Here is a 23071-nt window from a genome sequence, read left to right as displayed (position 1 = left end):
TTCTGCCTTTTTTCTGCACCCTGGTTTTTAGGGTTTTTTTGTGGAAAGCTGCGTCACAAGGTTTTGCGTTCATGCTGCTGGTTTGGCTGCGGTTCTTCCACATAAATGTCTTTTGGCCAGACTTCTCTGATGGGCGCAGCTGTGTGGAAAAAAACGAAACAACTGGACTTCTTTTGTGAAGAGCAAGACGTTACACTTCCCATCCGGGTGACGTTATCAATTCAAAAATGTCTGCATCAATTTTTGAATTGATAAAGCCTCCTGGATGGTAAACAAAACGTTGTCAGCTTTAGAACAGAAGTCCAGTTGCATTTTTATTTTTTTGATTTTTTTGGATTGCCCATGACCTGGATGGCTGAGAACCTTCACCAGTACCTGTCTTCTGTAAAAAGAGTACATGTTGGAACATCAGTCTGCTTTGATTCTGTTCACTGGTAGATGTCTTGGTGATGTCGTTTGACCACCTTGTGTTGTGTTGTGTTCAGGCCTGCCCTGGTGTGTGACCTGTGAAACTGTGCTCCACAAACGCACCTTTGTAGCAGAGCTCAGCTGTTCCACAGGTTTGAGCTTGTTTCTGTTTCAGGTAATGACTTGTTTCAACCCCCGTATGAAAAATGAATCTCATTAGCACCTGTTGATTGGTTAATCTGATACCTGTCCAAATGTTTTATGAAATATCAAAATCTATGCAAGTGTATCCACTAAATGGATATTACTTTAAAGACAAGTGGTGACGCTTGTTGCTGTCTCTGACGTCACGTCCGCCGCAGAATGGTAGCACTGACAGGAGTATTTTTGAATTGAATTAATTATCAGTTTTTACTTGTCTAATTCCTTATTAATACAACCGCTAGCGAAAATAAATGTTTTTACAAAATTCAAATGTTATTTCTTAATACAAGCTATCATATTTTTACATGTATTTACATTTTATAATAAGGTTTAAAGACTGACAGACTATGAAAGCAAATGAACAAACCAGCAAACACTGGCTCCATTTAATTACACAATAAATACGAGTTTTAATGTTTTCTCTAATCATCTTCATTGCATTTTTAAATTATATAGAAAGCTGAGGTCAGAAATGGGGGATAAAATTGGGAGTTGCATGTTGATACTAATAATTTGAGTTAATAGTTCAGGATCTGTCGCTAATCTTCAATGTTTTTCAAGAAGTTTCAGTCCGTGGCCGCCTTCTTGTGATTCCTCCTTCATAACATGCCAGTGATTTTCAGATCCAGAGTGCAGCCGGGTCAGTCAGGCACTCTGTGTCCTTGAAGCCTCGCTGCTGTAAGTCATGCAGAATGAGGTCTGGCTTTGTCAGGCTGAAATAACTACCTCCTGGGAAAATATGTTGCCTTGATGGATGCATATGTCCCTCCAAAAGTCCAATATACGCCTCTGCATCAATGCAAGTCACCAAGACCCCGAGGACTGAAGCATTCCCATCAGGGATGCTGTTTTTTTTAATTTTATTTAACACCTTGATGGATCTTTCTGGGTTTTATTTCTTTTTTTTTCTTAAGGGTAACACAGAAAATTATGACAAACTAATTAAACTTCTTTGGAAACGAGTCTCATATTTAAGTCTGTGTGTGTCATATGTAAATTAAACAAAGTTTTTATTTTGATACAAATTGAATCTTTCGTTCTAGGATAAATGAGCATATCAAAATGTTTAATTTGGATGTGCAATTCCCCATGTGCCATCATTTGAATCGCATTGTAAAAACATTTTGTTGGACACTGTTAAGTTGAAAAAGGCAAAGAGTGAATCAGAAACTCGTTTAAAGTTGATGGAAAAAAATATCTAGAGAAGTGTAAGAACAGTGAGGTGATAGTCCACCTGTTTTGAGGCAGGGTTCAGTAGAAAGGCCATGAACAATAAGTATCTTACCGGTTGTAGAAAGCCTTTAGAGGAGACGTGGGCAACTGAAGGCCCGAGGGCTAAAAGTGGCCCTTGGAGAATCTCCATCAGGCCCCCAATATCCTTAATAAAAAAAACACAACTTTTTAAATAAAGACTGATTAAAAAAAAAAAGCAATTTATCAACGAGTCTTAGAAACACAAATATACAAGTTTGTCTTGCATATTTTCACTAACAAGTATAACATGTTAATTCAATTCAGTTTATTTATATAGCGCCAAGTCACAATAGAAGTCATCTCAGGGCACTGAACAGAAACATTCATATATAAAAATAATAATTTAACACTATTTATTTGAGGAGCAGCTTTGGGTTTAACTCCATCACAGAACTCTCATCTTGAGCAAGCATGAAGGCGACAGTGGATAGGAAAAACTCCCTCATGAGGAAGAAACCTTTAGCAGAACCAGGCTCAGGACAAGCGATAATCTGCTTCGACCAGCTGGGTTTGAGAAGAACAGATACACAATGGCAGGTGCAGAATCACATGTTAAGATATAAATAGTATCAAATGAAAACTGTTCAGTTTTAACAATTCATTTAAGGAAATGAGGTCAATTTGTCCTCTAGTAGTCTAAACTTATGGCAGCATAACAAACCAACCCTAACTATAGGATTTATCAAAAAAAAAAGAAAGTCTTAAGCCCAGTCTGTAAACTGGACAATGTGTCAGCCTCACGGACAGAAACTGGAAGTTGGTTCCACAAGAGAGGAGCCTGATAACTGGAAGATCTTCCTCCCATTCTGCTTTTGGAAAATCTAGGGACCGGGAGTAAACCTGCAGTCTGAGAGTGAAGTCTGTTAGGAAAATATGGAACAATAAGATCAGTAATATCAGATGGAGCTAGGTTGTTGAGGGCTTTGTAGGTTAGAAGTAAGATTTCAAATTCAATTCTGGATTTAAGCTAACGTGTGTACTATATTGTCACAAGAGCCGTTTTACAGAATATGTCTCATATTCCTAAAGGATACTGGAAAGTCTCTGGGTACTCCCGTTTTCTCCCACAGACCAAAAACATGCATGTTAGGCTGACTGGCAATTGTCTCTAGGTGAGAGTGTGAATAGTGATAGGTGTTCCTGTGTTGGACTTGCGACCTGTCCAGGGTGTCCCCCCGTCTCTCGCACAGTGATGGCTGGATTTGGGCACAAGTGACCCCCGCAACCCATAAAGGAAGAAGCTGGTAAAGATAATGGATGGATGGATAAATGTTTTATAACGTATGCTAATTATGCTACAATAAGAAAAAGCCTGAAAAAAAGTATTCTAGACTGTCTGTCATAAAGAAAAACAACAGGTAATATATTCATTGTTCATACCTTCCAAATAATCCTATTTGTTCAGGCACTGAAAGAATAACGTCAAATGGCTGAAGTCCAGTTAGCTTCGACCTTTTTTAACTAAACAAAACACTAACGGAACAAAGATTCATCTGAAGTACCTCACATAATAAAGGAGCAGGTAAAAAAAAATAATGGAGTAAAGTTTTGTTAAAGATAGAAAAAATGTGAACTTGAAGTTGTATTGCCATTTTTTATTGCACTTTTGGAAGCTGATGCTGTACAGTAGCTGTGCAGGAAAGTTTATTCTCAAGTGACCATTGCAGGACTAGGACACGGTTTTCCAAAATTAATTAAATAAAGTGACAATTAGTTTACGTTTTATCAAAAAAAAAAAAAAACAGTTTCATGAAAAAAGCTACATATGACAAATATCTAAATGGTTACATGAGGGCTTCAGGGTGAGGATGACAGTAATTATATCAAAATGCAGATTTTCTATTTACAAACATTAACATGACAAGTTATTCTTCTTACATGCAAGACTTTATTTGGACTGTTTAAATTTTATTATACGTTTATTGATATTTTATGAATAAATCTACACATCTTTTACATTTTTTCTGTTCCAAAATCTATCTCTGTCTTGAAGTAAGAAGAGACGCTAACAGGAGTGAGTAAACAGTCTTCTCCCTCAGTGGCTGTCATGGCAACATCATAATACATAATTTACCCCACAAACTTCCACGTTCTCATTACCAAACACACACTCACACACACACACTTGTTATTGATATGATAACTTCTCTAAAACTTTACACCAGACCTCTGATACAGTACGACACACTGACACGTCAAAGAAACAGAGAATAAGTAGGATGGTCATTCCTGTGGATCTCGTACAGAGTCAGTAGGACGCAAAACCCCAAGACTTCTTGGGCCTCAGACATCTAGAGCTCTGCAAGCGCTAACTCTTCCCCATCTTGGCTATCAGCTCATCGCAGATCTTCGTCAACTCCTCGATCTCTTTGTTCTGCAAAACAGTTAAAAATCAAATTTACACATTTCTGTTTTAATCAGTATTTTGTGTTTTTTGGGAAAATCCCATACCTTTTGCTCCAAAGTGCGCTCCAAAGAGTCCACCTTCATCTGCTCCTTCCTCAGACTGGCCTGGTAGGCGGCCTGCTCCTGCTTGGACTTGACTCGTACCTGGGCGATCTCCGAGTTGGCCCTGGAGACACAAAACATCCGTCAGGTCTTCCCGTGGTACTCGAGAATATTAAGTCTGAAGAAAAATGAAGGTCAGTCTTACAAAGTTAAAACAGATTTTATCTTTATATGTTTAAAAAAACAACTAAAAGCATAAAATCCATTGATAAAATGCTTAAGGAGTTCTAGCTAGGCCTGTCACGATAACAAAATTTGGTGGGCGATTAATTGTCTCAGAAATTATTGTGATAAATGATATCATTGTTTGAAATTTGTCAATAATTAGTAATTATCGTCAAATTTAAGAAGAAATGTTGGTTAATTTGTTTTGCATGTAGTATCTTTTTTCAACCACCAGATGGCAGTATAAGACTGTTTGAAGCGAAGGATGGATAGTGAGGGAGCGAGCTGCGTCTCTTTAAGAAAAACGGGAGGGAGGCCCCTTGACGTGACATGGGCTGTTTCTCTTCAGTTCTCAAAATGGCGGACACTCGGTGTGGTTTGAGCTCTTTAGCATAGCATTTTTCACACAAAGCTTTTAATTTAAAAAAAATCAGTAAACAAGTTCTCAACTTCTTTTTGCAGAGAAAAACTTTTTACACAAAAGCACGGGTTTCAACCGTGAATTTTGGAGCCTCTACAAGACGGAGGTTTTTTCCCGAGGTCGGCCTGTTAGCTTAGCTCGTAGCTTAGCTTCTCAACTTAGCTGCTTTTAACGATCCAAAAACGTAATTTTGAACGATTAAAATAGATTTTAAAGAGAAAGGTCAGTGAAGAACGCCGGAGTTGAGCCTTTTGTCATCCAGTGTCTTCAGTAGAAAGAGAGAGACGAAGAAATGATAAAGCCGATAAATGAAAATGAGGTTGATAAATTTCATTTATTATGCGATTAATTGATTTATTGTTTATCTCGACAGGCCATTTTGGTCAAACCTTGAAAATAACGTTGTATACAATTTTGTGAAATATTACTATGTTTTGCGGACTATACGGCGCATTAAGCAAAACACAACAGTCAGATAAGTCAAACTTTATTCATCTCATTCACGATAACCACATAAAATTGGTTCAATGTCAGTAAGCACAACCAGAATTAATACATAAGGTGCACCGGATTATAAAGTTCACTGTTGATTTTCGATAAAATTAAAGGATTTTAAGTGCACCTTATAGTCTGAAAAATACGGTACAAAACGTTACGCTCAAAGTATACATGATTATATATATCATAAGTTAATCTTAGCTACTTTTACATCAAATTTTAGCTCATTATCTATAAAACTGAGTTATACCCATATCTGTGTAGCTAATCTTGATTAGCCGAGTCGAATCCGATGACTAATTTTTAAAACTTTAATAAAAATCTGTCCAGTAGTTCATGATATTTTGCTAACAGACAAGCAGGGTTAACTCAAACAGTTAAATTCAAAGTTGTATACAAAGATGTTGTGCAATGAGTAGCACTTAAAGAGTTTGTGTTGGGGATCAGTCTCAGCTACTACAGCACTTATAAACAGTACTCCATGAGATATTTTGCTAACAGGCACAAATGCAGCTGGAAAAAGATGAAAGGTGGGCCATAAAAAGTGTATTACTTTGACCCATTTTTATAATTATTCCAGATTAATGTTAAGTTCCTGCGTTACTGTTTTAAAATGCACAATATAAGGAAAGAATGTCTAACTCACTTGTCTAGTTTCTCCTCTGCGTGGATCTTCAAGGCTTGATACCGCTGCTCCTCCTTTCGTACCCTCGACAGATACTCCTGAGCGCACTTCTTCAACACATCTTCATTCTAAGGCGGGTGAGAAATATTTCAAACCACCTGCCTTTAACAGACTTTTAGTCATTTGTTTGTTACCTTGCGGAAGCCCTCCAGCACATCTTTCATCTTCTCGTATCGACGGAAGAGGTCTGCCAGAGACTTTTCCACCGAGTTGAGGTCGGCCAACGCCTGGTCCTTCTCCAGGATGAGCTGTTGGATGGTGTGATGGGACAGAGACTTCTCCTTCTGGTCGTCCTCTGGCGGACAGACACGAGCATTTTGTAAATCACTGCTCTGTTTTACTAAAGGACTGTAAACAGCTGTGAACATCTACACAACTTTGTTACGTTGACAATTCAAAATGGATTAGTTGTCTGTAATGGTCTAATATTTTCTACTAAACAATATGATCTTTACTTTTGCATGCAAACACAGATGTTGAGCAATGAGGGAATTAAAGGCCTAGCATTCCTTCAAAGAATGCTCATCACCCAACACCTTGTATAACAGAGTTGTACCCTTACAGCTAGCATAAAATACATATAATCTTATCCAGTATTGTGAGATATTACAAGATGATGTATTCAGAATGGATTAAGGGTGACTGTCAGCTAATTGCACATCAACTTTACCTCAGTATATGTAAAACTGACTGAGTTAGCTAAGGTTGGGCTGTGGTGACCATCTAGAATAATGTTAACTCCACATGATAAGTTGTAGAATCTATCCAATGATTAAGTTTTCAGAGTTTCAATCATTAAGAGTTTGATGTTACAGAGATGGAACGAGCTGGTGGTTCAAACTTTTTCTTGATTTTCTTTAATTTAATTACCGTATTTTTCGGACTATAAGCTGCACCTAAAATCCTTTAATTTTCTCAAAAATCTACAGTGAGCCTTATAATCTGGTGTGCCTTATGTATTAATTCTGGTTGTGCTTACTGACCTTGAACCAATTTTATGTGGTACACGGTGCTCAAAAATGTGTATTGTTTTGTATTTTATGTGTTACAACTAGGGATGCACGATATTGGATTTTTGGCCGATATTCGATATGCTGATATGTTGAAACTTGTTTGGCCGATAACCGATATCAATACCGATTTTTTTTTTCTTCCTAGAATAAACTACATAGCTTTCTCTGCTATGGAAAATTTTAAAGCTGAACATCCAAAAGTTTATTACAAAAGAATCTTCCAAGCTTATTTTGGTAACAAAAATGAAACCGGGATGGAGGAAGATGAAGGTTTTAAATTTGTTTTCAGCAAAAATCTCCACCCTGACATACAAACGTCAGTGCAAATGATGGCAAATTACAGAGAAAAATCCATCAGTGAGATTAAACAGTGCGCTGTGAACGTGTTTGAGGCACGTTGTCATGCCAAGACGCCCATAGAAGTGTTTCCTGGTGTAAAGGTTAAACCCCACTCCCTAGAATTAGAAGGAAGGCGTTCATCGCCACCCCCTCCTAAAAAAGGAGAAAAAAGGCAGTATTTTCAGACTAACAAACCGCATCATGAAGGTGCACGCTGGGACAAAAAAGGCTCCTCCTTCAGAGGACGAACGTGATTATCGTAAATGGGACCAGCGGAGGACGCAAAAAATTGGGAACCGAGAGGAACCCCAAAAAGACGTACCTAGCCGCCCCCCACCTCGGACGAAACGTCCAGAGGCGAAAAAATCACAAAAATCCCAGAAAAAAGGCCCTCTACCTCTGAGCTCGGAAGAGACAGAAAAATTGCGTGAAATGTTAGAAGACTTGAAACACACTGACAAGGGAAGCCGACCAAAAGCACTATGCAGTGAGATACTCACTACTACATCTCTGGGCGCGAATGACAACACTACAGATGTCGGTGAAACACACCAAGACGTTGCTGTTGTTGCCTCAAACAACCCCTCATCGGATGAAAGGGGGGTAATCACACACACAAACGATGACGAGTCATCGCAAGCTGAACACGCAGAAACAGCTACAGCTGTGCTGACGGTTCAGACAAACCAAGATTACACAAGCACTTCTGAACGCATGAAAAAACGTCAGAAAAAACCCAAGAGGTTTCTGTGTAACTTTATCAGAAAGGGGGCCGCCAAAAAGGCGTACCTGTCAGTAACACTCGAAGGTGTCCTCACACACGAAGCACTCCTGGACGGTGGGGCAGACATAACAATTATGTCAGCTAAACTGTTCGAGGAGCTGAGGACAGCCGCAGCCGAGAAAAACAGGATAATACCTCTATCTGATTGTGCTATAGAAATGCAGGGTCTCTCGGAGAATAAAACAACCCTGACAGCTAAAGCAATGGTTCACATGCAGATTGGCAATATGACACTGTACCACCCGGTACACGTGACCCATGTTGACTCATTCCCATTTTTGGTTGGCCAGGATTTTATAAATCGCTTTAACGCGATTATAGATTATGGTGATCAAACAATGTGGACAACAGTGAGCAAACCACTGCCAATAGAAACGCCTCCGGAGTGTGACACAGACTGCCCAACAGCAGGTACCGCGGAAGGCACAAAGGACTCCTCAGCCGAGGACACGAGCCCGGTGAGTACTCCTCTGACACCATGTGAAACCAAAGAAACCCAAGAGGTCCAAGCTCTGACTCAACAAGACAGCCTCCTCTGTGAGCTGGAGCAGCCAGAGTCCACCAAACACTACCTACCACTGGTAGTTAAGGGTGTAGAGATCCAAGGGTCCCACACCAACGATGCTGTACTGTCTCTGTGGACAGATAAATCAGCAATTAACCGAGCTTTCTACGAAACCTTGGTCCACAAACACGTTGGTCTAGAACTAATAAAAAAAGCTTTCCGCTTTCCATTAGTTCCCAATAGTTCACAGGTAATGACCGCAGAAGGAGTCATTAACCTAAAACTGAACTGGAATCAACGAGAACTGGTTCACCCATTTCTCGTTATCCAAAACTTACCACATGCATCCTATATAGGCTCTGACATTCTGGTAAGGTTGGGTGTCCACGTGGACACCATCAACAAGGTGCTGTGGTCCCTGAAACCAGCCACAAAGAATCCTCCTGTGCTAGACACAGCGAGCCTTAAGGCTGGGCAGACCATTCCAGAGGCCTGCCAGGTTGCTAGCAACCAAGACACCACAGTACCATCTCAGGTGATTAACCTAATGGTGCGAATCCACATAATAGCTGGACAAGCTATTAGCCATAAACAGGCATATTTTCAACCCTCTCCTGCATTTTTCAACTTGGGACTGTCCGTGGAAGCCACGAACCAGGTGAGTCTTGACTCCAGGACCACATCTATTGCTGTGTGTAACACAGGCATGGATGAGGTGCTGATCCCAAAAAACACTATGCTAGGATGGTTGATTTCAACCGACTTTCATGATTTTGAACTAGGTATTCCATTTCTGGGAGGACTCCCAGACAATCTGGTACCGAGTCAAGAAGCTGGGCCAGTATGGTTCACAAAACCAACACAGGCCATAGCTCTTTTCTCAACCGATGATGTCGACCAAGGACCTCAAACCTATGGTGTTCTACCCATAGACAGGCCCGACGACTCAGAAAGGGATTCGATGGAGCTCCCCAAGGAGCAAGAACCCTTATCAGTCTCATCACAGATCGATCAGGTGGTCGCACAAGCCGACGCTCTGACATCTGATGAAGAAAGAGACAAACTACGCCAAGTTCTTCTAAAATATGAAAAGTCATTCTCAACTGATTCAACAGATTGTGGGTTGACCTCACTCCACGCAGTGAGAATTCCAACCCCACCCAACGCACCGCCAACATTTGTCAGACAATACAAGATCCCTCTGGCGGCACACCAGCCTGTCCAGGAGATCATTGATGACCTTTTGGTCAAAGGTATAATCAGACAATGTAATAGCACCTACTCTGCGCCTCTATGGCCAGTTTTAAAACCAAATGGTAAGTGGAGACTTACCATAGACTACAGGAAGCTAAATAAACAAGTACCTTTATCCAGGTGGCCAATGACTCAGCTCCATCAGGAACTGCCAAAGGTCACCGATGGTAAGTACTTCTCGACCCTCGATGTCGCCTCTGGTTTTTGGACCATCCCTGTGCGCGCCGAGGACCAACACAAACTAGCTTTCACTTTTGGCAGCCGACAATACACCTTTACCAGGTGTCCCTTTGGCTACGCTAACTCACCTGCAGAGTTCAACATCTTTTTGAACAAAGCATGTCCAGACGCCCACGAGCGTGGGACACTGATCTACGTGGACGACATCCTTTTGAGACAACCGACACTGGACTCTCATTTGGCTGAGATCGACCACGTCCTAAATCAGCTAACAACTGCTGGTGCTAAAATCTCACTGTCAAAGTGCCAGTGGTGCAGAACCAAAGTGGACTACGTTGGCCTCTTAGTAGGTCCAGACGGAGTACAACCACAGTTGACTCGCACCCAAGGCCTAAACAACCTCAAAGTCCCAACCAATCTCAAAGAACTACAAAGTTTCTTGGGAGTGTGTAACTACTCTCGCCAGTTCATAGAGCATTATGCGGATCTCGCAAAACCACTAACTGAACTCTTAAAGAAAGACGTTCCTTTTGTCTGGACTGATACACAACAGCAGGCAATGAACGCTCTCAAAGACAGGCTCAAGCTAGCCCCATGTCTAGTCTACCCAGACTACAACAAAGAGTTCTACTTGGAAGTGGGCTTCTCAACTTACTGCATGAGTGCAGGTCTGTACCAAATACACGACAAAGACAGGCGTGTGGTGGCCTACGCCAGCAAAACAATGGCAGGCCCTGAATTACGGTATTCAGACTGTGAGAAGGCTCTATTGACCACTGTGTGGGCAGTGAAACATTTCTCCTGCTATATTGGTGGACAGAGGATTATTGTTGAGACACAACACCAGCCAGTAACGTTTCTGAACAGCCAACGCATCAGAGATGGTGTGGTGACAAACTCACGCGTTGCAACATGGCTAATGGCACTTCAAAGTTTTAACCTAGACATCCGCTATGGTCAAAATAAGAAGTCGCACTTGGGCACTGATTTGGCAATCTGCCAAGAATGTACACAGGATGTACCAGCCACCCAACAGCCGGTTGTGAGCAAACCCTCAGCTGCTGAGGACCCAAATCACCACTTCTTTGATAGCAATATCTGCAAAGATATGGCAACAATGTACGTGGATGGATGCTCATTCCACCACGAGACAATCTGCAAAGCAGGTGCTGGAGGAGTACTCCTCCAGGACCAAGAACAGGTCACATTTGGCTATAAATTAGGCTCTCAGTCTTCTCAGTACGCTGAGATAGCTGCAATCCTAATAGGCCTACAGATGGCAGTGGAACGCTCCATCCAGACGCTAGTCATCTGCACTGACTCTAACTATGCTCGACTCAGTTTCTTGTGTCATCTCGCTCTGTGGAAACAGAACGGTTTTCTCACAAGCAACAAAAAGGTGGTAAAACACAAAGAGCTTTTCATGACATGTGATCACTTAGTGACGTCACATGATCTACAGATCTTCTGGAAGAAAGTTCCAGGACACTCCAGAGTCCCAGGCGATGACAAGCACTACAATGACCTTGCAGACTCCCTAGCCAAAGAAGGAGCCGTTGACGGACCCACATGGTCCTTTGACCCCTCCTGGCTACTCAACACTCAGTCGTCACAAGCTACAACTGAGGTAATGGCAGTCACACGTGCACAAGCTGCAGCTAAACCTGCTGATAACACAGTTTCTGTGCGCCCAATGCTGACTGACCCAGACATCATCCAACTTCAGAAGTTGGATCCTGCAATTAACTCGATGATGCTGTATCTGACTGACCCAGACAAATACACTCCATCGAAAGACGAGCTGGATTCTAATCCAGACCTTAAAGTCCTCTTTCAGCTGCGCAAACAGCTAAAACTACTTAAGGGCATCCTAACTTTCGCTCATGGACGGACGTCCTCACCTGTGTTCGTGGTCCCCCATGACCACAGGGGGGTGATGTTAGTCCATGCACATGACCTTCCGTCCGCAGGACATAAGGGTGACAATGCCACGCTGAAAGCATTAAAACAAATTGCTTATTGGCCTGGAATGAAAAAGGATGTCAAGGACTACATAAAAGGGTGCCTGATCTGTGGCCAGTTTCAACCATCCAGACCACTTCTCAGAGCACCACTGCATAGTAGAGGCATTGCATTTCCATGGTCGGACCTCCAGATTGACTGGGTCGGACCACTCACTAAGACCTCTAGAGGAAATAAATATTTTCTCACGGTAACCTGCGCGTTTACCAAATGGGTAGAATGTCTACCAGCCCCTAATGACACAGCACAAACCACTGCTATGTTATTAATGAATCATGTATTTTCAAGGTTTGGACTTCCCCTTAGGGTGAACTCAGACCAAGGTACACACTTCACAGGTGAAGTAATGAAGGAACTGTGGAAGACACTAGGCGTCAAAGCCAACTTCCATATTGGCTACCACCCATAGGCTTCAGGCCAGGTTGAGAGAGCAAACAGGACTGTGGTGAGTATTTTGAAAAAATACGTAGCCGCAAACCACAAGGACTGGGACGTGAAACTCCCTCTGGTCCTCATGGCCATAAGGGCCACTCCACACACGTCGACTGGCATCGCTCCTTTCGAGATGATGACGGGTCGACAAATGACTCTCCCTCTGCACCTGTTGTACCAACCAGGCGATGCTGCCATGGCAACAGCCTACACCACACAACAATACATGAAAGACTTGGAAAGACACCTTAAAAACACTTTTGCTTTCGCACAGAAAAACCTGGAAAAATCAGCTGAAGGACGCAAAGCGTACTACGACCAAAAGGCCTCTTACGAGGAACTCCAAGTGGGAGACAGGGTCTGGTACTACACGTTTGCACCCAAAACTGGGAGAGTAGAGTCCGGGACCGGAACTCTCGCACGTAAGCTGATGCCCAGATGGACTGGACCCCATCTGATAGTCGACAAAGTGTCTCCAATTATCTACCAGATAAAAATCAGTAAAGGCCAAAAAGAGCCAACTGTTAAATGGGTACATCGTAACCAGATTAAACAACACAAGGCGTGCAATAACTCCTTAGGAGACAAAGATCTCACCAAATCTGACCTCGTGGGAACAAGGGTCATCCAAGCAGAAGATAACTAATGGATAATAAACTTAACCATAGTTTAAACTCACAGGACCTACCCTTGATAAAACGGGACAGCGTGACTGAAATCTGGCAACCAGGGTGAGGAGAGGCAGTGAAACGATGTTTCTAGATGCTTAGTCACTACTCTTGTCAGTGTTGAAACGTTGTTTAGTTGATTTTGGTATTGTTTCTGAGGAAAGAATGAATTTTGTTGTGTAGTAAGTTAGAGACTAAGAAGCCTTTAACCATGCCAACATGCAGTTCATTCATTAAATTGCAATCTTTGCGGAGTCAATGTATATTATTGCTACCTTGAGTACCATAATCTACATTGATCTCACAACGCTTAAGCCGAACCTACTCGAACAATTCTATTCGGGGGGATAGCTAATTCTTTTTGATAAGTCTCGCCATAGACTTCCAAAACATTTATGGGAAAACCAAACACCCAATCTCAAGTCGTTCGTCTAAAAGACAACAGACAATTGCACCAAACTATATTTTACCATGTAAAGCTAACTTAAACCAAGTTAGAAATGGAAAAATAGTTTGGAACACTTTTCTATAGGCATAAACCCCTGTAGTTACCCCTTTTCAGCATTCTCCACCCCTTAACTGGTAGTTGTAGCTGTTCCCAACCATAATAGCTTACACACCAGATGCATATAGTTTAAGGCCTTATGTAAAATCCCCTTCATAAGCCCACCTTAAACCACATAATTGCATGACACATTGAACCAGAACGGCACAGGCTGGACGTCGCTGGAGACAACCTTCGCTGGAGGCGACCTGCAATCCTGACGTTGGTCTCCACTCTTCATCCAGTGGCCGCTTCTTCAGTTCAACCCAAGGGTACCCCTCTGTATGCTGATTAATCAACACTTCCAATCGTTGTGGATTTACCGTTGTGGATTATATGACTTTTTCAATGGATTACAGACTCTGTTTCCAAGGGGTTAAAGCATTGCTACAATGGAATTATCGAGACGATATGGGATCATAATCAACACAATGGAATACCAAGAACATTGTGGAATTACCTTGACTTTGTTTCCTTACTGGATTACTTCTGACTTTGGTCTTCCTTGCTGGATTACTTCTGACTTTGGTCTTCCTTGCTGGATTACATCAAGCTCAAGGACATTTGAAGGTCTAAGTTCACGGTTGGAATTCATCCCCATGGACAGGTGATGATTTCCAAAGGGGGGACTGTAGTGAACCTGATCTGACCCTGATCTGACCCTGATGACCTCAAATCTATCAGATGGACAGGGACTGTTATTTCATTGATCTGAATACAGTCTGAGCCATCTGGTGACTTTCTTTCTTGAATTAATCAAGCAGAAAAGACAATTCTCTATAATCATTTACTGTTTTACAAATGTTTGATAATCAAATTGTGTTAGTTCCATTCAATGCTTACAGGTTGGAAAGAACTACTCATTTTTATTTTACATAAACAGTAAGTAATGATTTTTATTCCTCATTTAAAGAAGAAATCAGGTTAATATGCATTTCTTGATTTTCTGTCTGAAATGAGCCAAGTAATGTAAGTATGTTAAAGGTCGGTTTTCGGTCAACTAAAATGTTTACTGAGAAGAAATGTCATGTTTTACTATTTGAGAAGATACAACAGCGTGAGACTCCACGAAGTCTGGTCGTCTGCAATAATCTTTTCTGTATGTTGAAAACAATCCTTGACTTATGATAACATCTTACATCACAAACCACACCTCTATTTCTGGTCCATCGACCAATCAAAAGCTCTCAAATGAACCGGAAGTCGACCCATTTAAAATGTGGCAACTTCCCAGTTCATGTTAGAATTCAGGAGAATTCAGGAGAATTCGAGAGAGTCTGGAGTCTGATAGTTCCAGAGGCTGAGGAGATGAAGAACTAGAGAGTTGCTGGAGTTGAAAGATTCTGTTAGAGTCTGAGAAGTTCTGAAGAATGAAAGGAGTTCATGGTTCTTGGGTGCAAACGCATTCAGGATGATCCAGAGACGTTTTGGGATTATAATTTCTGTTTGAAAACCACGTACGACTCCCCGAGGGTTTGGTAGTTCTCACGGAGACGCTGAAAAGAGTCAGAAAGGAACCTACACCGACGCTGAGTTCATCATCAAGGTAGATGGTTCTATTTTCGACCAAGTGTACCGTGGGCAAGCTGATATCTGATGGAGCGTGCAATTTCTGGTCAAACAGATTAATTCCCTCACATATTTCTCTGTAAGATAAATCTCCATTTCATCTTAAAACTCTCCTCTTTCTCATAAAATCAGTACAGATATTTTAGAAATATCTGAAGCAAAGTCCTCGACCACCGCCGAGTGATCGATGCTCATTTCCTGTGAAACTTGTCTGTTATTATTTTCATATTTTGCCAAATTAATGTAAATGTTTGATGTTAAACTTTGATTCTGAAAATAAATGACCGCATTGATTTGATGGGTCAAAGATAAATAACGTCTCTCGTTACATTTCTGTTAAATTCAATGCACGACATTACACAGTCAGAAAGATGAGGAACTCGTGATAAAAAGTATGCATATATATCTCATATATTGTCATACTACAGAATTGAAAGATGTAGATGTCAAAAAGGGGGCTGAAAGTGATGTAACACTATATAAATATATAATATATGTTTTTTAAAACAGCGCCTTTTATATCGGTGAGTTATTTTGATGGAATGGCCGATGTCCGATATTTAACTTTATCACTATTATTGGTCGATACCGATACCATGTCGATAATATCGTGAATCCCTAGTTACAATTGAACAATGTTGAGAGTTATTGTGAATGAGATTAATAAAGTTTGACTTATCTGACTGTTTTGTTTCGCTTAATGCACCTTATATAAGAAAACAGACCTGTTAATTGATATTGCGCCTTATAGTCCGAAAAATACGGTACACAGGACAACCTACTTGCTTAAATCACTAAAGCAGCTTGAGTGGTTTTAACAACCACCTTTAGCCATAGAAAGAGCTGACGGTCAAAAACAGATTTCAGTGCGTCTTTGCAGCTGAGTAAATATTACAAATGTGAATAAAATCCAAAATGATTCTGTTTTTTGTTTTTTTTCTTAACCCATACAGCAAAGCTAAAACAACATCTAAGCCTGCAGGATGAAATGCAACAGAAATGAGCAAACAAAAGTAACTGGACAAGATGACAAAAAAAAAAGGAGAGCATCTGCTCTCCTCTCTCTGATGGACGGATGAAGAGATGCGAGCCGACACAAACAAGTGAAGTTTGAATCCGCGTTACTCACCTGGCATGCCTGTCAGGGTTATCAAATAGAAAGATGGGAGCAGAACAGAAAAGAAGGGAGCGTGTTAAGTCAAGCTGGGAGGGTCAAGACGCGTGAGAGAGCCGAGTGTTAGACACGATCAGAGCGACCGTTCCTGTTTGTGGCGGTGCTTTGGCGAGTGCAAACAAACCAGAGCTTCAGGAATGTCTCCAGGTGGCAGCGTGCATGTGGGTGAGAGCGGGAATAATGCCGTGTTGAAATTTAATGAGCCCAAAGGGAAAAGTGTTTCACCCGCCACTGATTTTTAAGCGTTAAATCGATCAAATGAACGCAAATGCACAAAAAGCTAGCTTTGCAAAGAAAAATCAATAAGCAACCTTTTTTTTTTTTTTTTTTAAGTGGCTATGAATAAAAACTCATCTGAAGTGCAAAATAAAAGTGGCAGAGTTCAGGGAGCAGAATTAGTTCAATTTATATCAAACTAATGTGCAAAATAAACAATGACTGGGCAATGTAAGGAAATCAAACGCCATGTTGAACTCACCTATCATCTGAGCTATGGTCTTCTCATATTCAGCAACAATTCTCCTACAGGTGAGAAATAAAATATTCAGCATATCTTTATATTTAAGCATATTACTCATGCATTGTAAAAAAGTTTCTCCAGCAGCAAACACACATATTACGATTTCTATTAGGAAAGCATAATATTAAGGGGAAATTTATTCTAATGCATTTTAAAGTAACGAGAAACGTGCAATGTGGCTCTTTAGTTCTACAGCAAATGTGTTCAACGTTTAAAACATTTCTTTTAGCAGTGATTATGAACTGCAAAGTGGTTTTTACTGTGATTTAATTTGTGATATTTGTCGGAACGTCGGTCTCTGGACTCCAGACTGTAAGAGAGATGGAGGCCAGTGTGGCTTTGCTCGGTTAAAACAGGTTGCACAAGAAAAGAGGATTGATTAGCTTTGACTCCCTCTTAGTCTCTTAGCCCCTCCTTATCCAATCAGTTAAAGAAGGTAAGCTCCGTCTTATCCATGCTAAACGAACCAGCTGCACTCACACACACCACCAGCTGACAGATAATCAGTTTCAGTGCTGCTTAGTTTTGCCTGCTTGAGCTGCAGACTGAAGCCGTTTGTTGCACATCGTCTGTTGATGAACTTTGGATTTTTTGAAATTCAATTCAGTTCAATTCGGTTTCTTTATATAGCGCCAAGTCACAACAGAAGTCATCTCATAACAAGCCAACCCTAACTAAAGGATTCATCAAAAAGGAAAGTCTTAAAACTGGACAATGTGTCAGCCTCGCGGACAGAAACTGGAATTTGGTTCCACAAGAGAGGAGCCTGAGAACTGAAAGATCTTCCTCCCGTTCTGCTTTTGGAAACTCTAGGAACCGCAAGTAAACCTGCAGTCTGAGAGCGAAGTGCTCTGATGGGAAAATATGGAAAAATAAGATCTCTAATATAAGATGGAGCTAGGTTGTTGGGGGCTTTGTAGGTTAGAAGTAAGCTTTTGAAGTCAGTTCTGAATTTGACATGAATTTTCAACAGTTTTAAACCAACTAGAAACAGATTTTAAGAATATTTGAAAGTACCTACCACTTTACGTTTAGCTGTTGGCAGTCCAAGATGTGTTGCAGATCTCTATTAACGACTACTACTACACCAAATTGTAGCTTAATGTCCCTAAAAATGACTGATTTTTAATAAATTTTGAGTTAGCTGTGGTGGCCATTTTGAACTTTGAACATGGCAAGTATCACACAGTTAAAACTAGGAATATAGCTGGAGGTTACAGTCAGTGACTACCACACCAAATTTAACCTCAGTACCTGTAAAAATGTCTGGGTTAAATGTATTTTTAGTTTTGGCCACTTTTCTAAATAATGCCAGCTCAAAAAAACTAATCAGTCACAGAGGGAACCACTTTGTGAGAGTTTTATTGATTTCATCCAAGTGGTTCATGAAATATTTCAAAGAGCGTACGTTTTTAAACGATTTCTCTTTGCAACCTTATGAGTTCATCTGGACTTATCTTCAAGAAACGACATCGCCGTAGTGTCTCAAAACACCAACAAATGTAAAAGCATACATGTCGCAGTTAAGCTGCTTGATCTGATGCATATTTTGCATGGATGCACCCTGCTGTTCAAGCTGTGGTGCACTGCACTGTGCCCTTTGCTTTTCAATGGCAGTTCCCAATAACACATTTTGTCATTAGGCCTTTAACTACAAAAAGTACAGTTAAATCTGTCCCACGTGCTCAGACTCATTTGGACATCGCTGATTTGCTCTCAGTTTGCAGTCTTTGGCAGTTTAAGTGAGATAACCCAACTGGAATGTTAAAAGGTGATAATTTGTGGAGTCAGACAAAGCTAAGCATCCTGGTACACTTTCAATTAGCAGAAACACTGCTATGTGCTACATCCACACTGTGGTGTCTGGTATGGGACCTGGCTGTAATGAAAGTGATATCAGCCCAAGGTGTCTCTTCTAACCTCATCTCCACCACCTCCTGTCGACTTTCTTCATACTTCCTCTGCCACTCCAGCACTTCTTTCTCTTTTGTCACGATCTATGAAGGGTAGCAAAGTTGTTAAACATAGATGAAGATGTCCACAAAAAAAAAAAAAAAAAAAAAAAAACACAACATTTGTGACTCAGAAATAAAAAGAAAAACCTCTTCTCGTGCAATGTCCAAGGACTGGTCCAGATCTTGAGGCAGGTGAGGGCTCTCCCCTTCGATGTAGCTGCTGATGGCAGCGGTCCTGGCGTACAGTGAGCTCTTGGGCACAATGTTTTCCACTGAAGATGACACGTCTCTGTGCTGCTTCCATCAGCCGAGTGAAAGCACAGAGAGGAACGGAAACATGACCAGTTACAAATCAGACGGAGTTAAAAATGTAGCATCCCTCATCCTTGGGCTCATGCGCACATTCTCAACAGGATTTCCTACGCCATGTCTCAAGGCAGCATGGGACTGTATAAAACTGTACCACACAGCAAAACCAGCGCATAAATGAGGCAAGCTGGCGATGTTTCTGAAGACTTGGTCAGCCACCACATGATTGGATGAAACAGTCTTCATTGCCGCAGTATAAGCCATGTAATTGGCTGATGCTGGCCCCGGCTGAGCGACCATGATCACCTGCTGCTTGCACTAGCTCGAGTGTGAGTTGCTCCGAGCAAGACAAAAGAAGAAGGGCAGCAGATAATAAACAGGGTATGGAAGATCAGACAGCAACGGCGCTGTTATTAGTTATGTCTTATGGGATGTTGTACAGTTTTTGAGCTTTATAATTTAGGAGAATCACATCAAGTCCTTGTGTAATCATAAAACCTGTGATATGAGGAGAACATATTCAGATACTTATGCATTCATTTGTGAGGCAGCGTGATTTCTGATGGCTCCACTGCACGAGGGAAACGCGCTAATAAAATGCTAAAACCAATCTACGCTCTAGAACGGTTTTGTCCCCTAAAAAGTTGCTCAGAGAAGAATTTAGTCATCCTTAAAAGGGCTGGATTACAGGAGGATTTAATGAAAATTTGGAGGATTAAAAAGATTAAGGAGACAGATCTATTAATAAAACGTAAAAAAAGGACTCAAATGTTTTGTCTGGCTCAAGCATTACTATGAAACTTGTTCTATTTTAGAGAGATTGCAAAAAGCTTGTTACTCTAATTCTTGCAGAGAAAATCAATCTCAGTTTCTGGATTAACAATCCCAGAACAGATAGACTGTAAACGCTAAATGAAACTACTACAAAATGCACAAAACAAGAAAGGACTTGTTGAAAAGTTGCATCATTGAACCCAGTAAAATATGAACAAGAAGAACTTGCTTTTCTTTGTTTTGTAAGGAAGGACATTTAAACAAGTTTTTTTTTTTTAATCTCTGAAATGCAGAGAAGATGACCAAATTTGAATGTAAGTTAATGATTGTTTTTGTTTACCTCACTAATTGAGTTTGATGTAATTTTAAAGGGGTGTTAGAATTGAAGAGCAGAGTTTAACATAACCTAGTAAAAAAAAAAAAAGTACAAAGAGAAGTACTAAATCTATAAGTAAAAACGGACAAAATCACAAAACAGCTAAATATTACTCTGTGGATGTGGCACTTCTGGGGTCAGCTGTACCTGCAATCTGCAGTGCAGTCTGTATTTGGACCATGACTTTACATTTCATTGTTAATGTCCTGATTTTTAACTTTAACTGGACATTATTTACATCCCAACTGGGTAAATATTTAGGAATAAACACACTATCACTTGTTGTACAAAACGGGGGCCTAATATGTTTGAAGGAACTGTGTTTTTTATTTTATTTTTTTAGCTTTTATCACATTGAATGTGACTTTTACCCATTTTTTAAATTGAAAGTGAGTAACTCAACTTTTTAATCCATCAAATCTAACAGTGAAACTGGGCGGGTGTGTTCATGGCCAAACACGTGGACTGCACCATAGACGGAACTGTGCTACAGGTAGAAACAAACAGATCACAGGGGGATGATGTCATTCTTACTTTGAGTAAAGGCGAACCATTGATATTCCACCGCCGTGTGATAGGTTTCTTTAGTCGAGACTGTAAAATGTGCAGGACAGCAGCAGCATGACACATGGACGCATCGAGGATCAGAAGGCGCTCGCTCTAATTGTGTGAATGTTTATGAAGCATTCACACGATTGTGGTCCATTTTTCTTCCCTACATTGTTCAGCATCTTTCTCGTTCCACAATTTTTCAGCTATTTCAACAAATCATAAATCAAAACGTTCAGCTCTTTCAGGACAATCCTGCTATGACTCTTGGTACTGGTGAAACTTTAGCTTTTTGAAATATTTAGCCTTTTCTGCCACTTTTTCCTCATAGAAAATGAATTGAGCTCATTTTACATCCTTCAAATTTTTATATGTGTTTACAACCTTTTACTGCTCCTTTCACATTTTGTTCTGGTTCAGCTTCTTTCAGCTTCCTTGTGCAAATTTAAACTTTTTTCAGCTACTTTCAGCAACTTTCAGCTGTTTTGTGCTCCTTAAAATTTATTTCAGCTAACTACAACATTTTTGTGCTTCTTCTAACTTATTTCTAATAATTTCAGCTTGTTATGCTCCTTTCAGCTTATTTAAGTTTCAGCTTTTTTGCTATTTCAGCTACTATTTAACTGTTTTATAGTAATTTTTCCACTTTTTTTGGACTAATTTCATTTTTTTCAGCCTAATTCAGCGCAAACGTGCTCTCCCACTTCCTTCTGGTAATTTAAGCTTCTTTCTGCTTTTTAAGCTACTTTTCAGCTGTTGTTAAGTTCAGCTTTTTCTAGATAATTTCCACATTTTGTGCTCATTTCTGCTTCTTTCAGCCTCATTTGACAAATGTGTTCTTTCTGAAGTCTTCTGCTAATTTAAGCTTATTCTACCTGGTCAGCTTCCTTTGTAGCATTTTTTTATCTAATTTGGGCTGTTTTCATATTAATTAAAGTGTTTGTGGTAATTCCTACAACTTTCAGTCTAATTAAATTATTTCTGATAATTTCAGCTTGTTACACTCCTTTCAGCCAAATTATGCTAGTTTCAGCTTTTTCAGCTAATATTTAGCAGTTTTATGTTAATTTTAGCTTTTGCAGCTAATTCCACATTTTTTTAGCTCTTTTCAGCTCTTTCCACTTCATTGTGGTAGTTTAAGCTTCTTTCTGCCTTTCAGCTACATTTTAGCCATTTTTTTGTTGCTAATTTCAGCTTTTTAAAACTAATTTTTGTGCACATTTCTGCTTATTTAAACATACTTAAGCAAATAAGTACTTTTTCTACTTTCTTATGCTAATTTAGGCTTGTTCTTCCATTTCAGTTACATTTCAGCATGGTTTTAGCTACTTTCAGCTGTTATGTTTTTATGTTAGTGCTGTTAGTTTAGAAAAAAATCAAAAAACTAAAATGTGACTGGGGATTTTGTGGCAATAACAGAAAAAGCGCACATCAATGAAAGTTTTACTCCTCATCTACTAATTTTAGCTCTATTGTGTGACATCCCCAGTCACATTTATAGCCACGGGATACATGCACAACAGAAGAAAGGTACTCAGAAGGCACAAAACTATCAGGTTCTGAATCAACCCGGAGCTTGTTTCTTGTCCGGGAGCGAGCTGATTGCATTAAGCCGTGTTAGAAATATCATGTTTGGGAAGACAGAGTACCGGGATTGTGGGTATTGTGATACAGCCAACGTGTGGAAAAGGCCATGGGTTCGCAGCTGCTGAAGTGCTGAAGGGACTGAGCCGCAAGCCGAGCCACACTCGTGCACACACTTCGGTCTGCAGCCGCACACGCATCCATCACTCCTCCCTAATGACTCATTCAAGAAGCCTGTTTTCTCTTGCGAACACACCCACTCTGACACACACGTGATTCAGCAGGTGCAGGCTGACTCTGCGCAGTACCTGGGGAGTTACAGTGGAGAGGGAGGAGCACTGAGAGATGCTTTTGGCTACTTGCAGAGCCTCTAGCCT

General features: G+C 40.5%; 1 protein-coding gene across 8 annotated transcripts in view; it reads right to left on the bottom strand.

The window, feature by feature from the left end:
- Positions 1 to 3654: 3654 nt before the first annotated feature.
- The window catches only part of tacc2 (transforming, acidic coiled-coil containing protein 2), a 77793-nt gene continuing 58376 nt past the window's right edge, over positions 3655 to 23071 (bottom strand). For 5 of the 8 annotated variants that reach the window (XM_037678337.1, XM_037678374.1, XM_037678360.1 and 2 more), the window contains 9 exons: positions 21096 to 21155; positions 19250 to 19396; positions 19068 to 19144; positions 17106 to 17149; positions 16583 to 16591; positions 6278 to 6438; positions 6105 to 6211; positions 4318 to 4438; positions 3655 to 4240 (listed from right to left, as the gene is read on the bottom strand). In XM_037678337.1, the coding sequence (XP_037534265.1) occupies positions 4175 to 4240; positions 4318 to 4438; positions 6105 to 6211; positions 6278 to 6438; positions 16583 to 16591; positions 17106 to 17149; positions 19068 to 19144; positions 19250 to 19396; positions 21096 to 21155 (792 nt within the window). In that variant the 3' untranslated portion in view covers positions 3655 to 4174. The remainder of the gene's footprint in view (positions 4241 to 4317; positions 4439 to 6104; positions 6212 to 6277; positions 6439 to 16582; positions 16592 to 17105; positions 17150 to 19067; positions 19145 to 19249; positions 19397 to 21095; positions 21156 to 23071) is intronic. The other 3 variants (XM_037678353.1, XM_037678367.1, XM_037678345.1) reach the window with 2 other exon arrangements.

This window comes from Nematolebias whitei, chromosome 1 (genome assembly GCF_014905685.2).
Source record: "Nematolebias whitei isolate Nwh7 chromosome 1, NemWhi1, whole genome shotgun sequence".
Lineage (NCBI taxonomy): Eukaryota > Metazoa > Chordata > Actinopteri > Cyprinodontiformes > Rivulidae > Nematolebias > Nematolebias whitei.
This window is presented reverse-complemented; position numbering and strand designations above follow the sequence as displayed.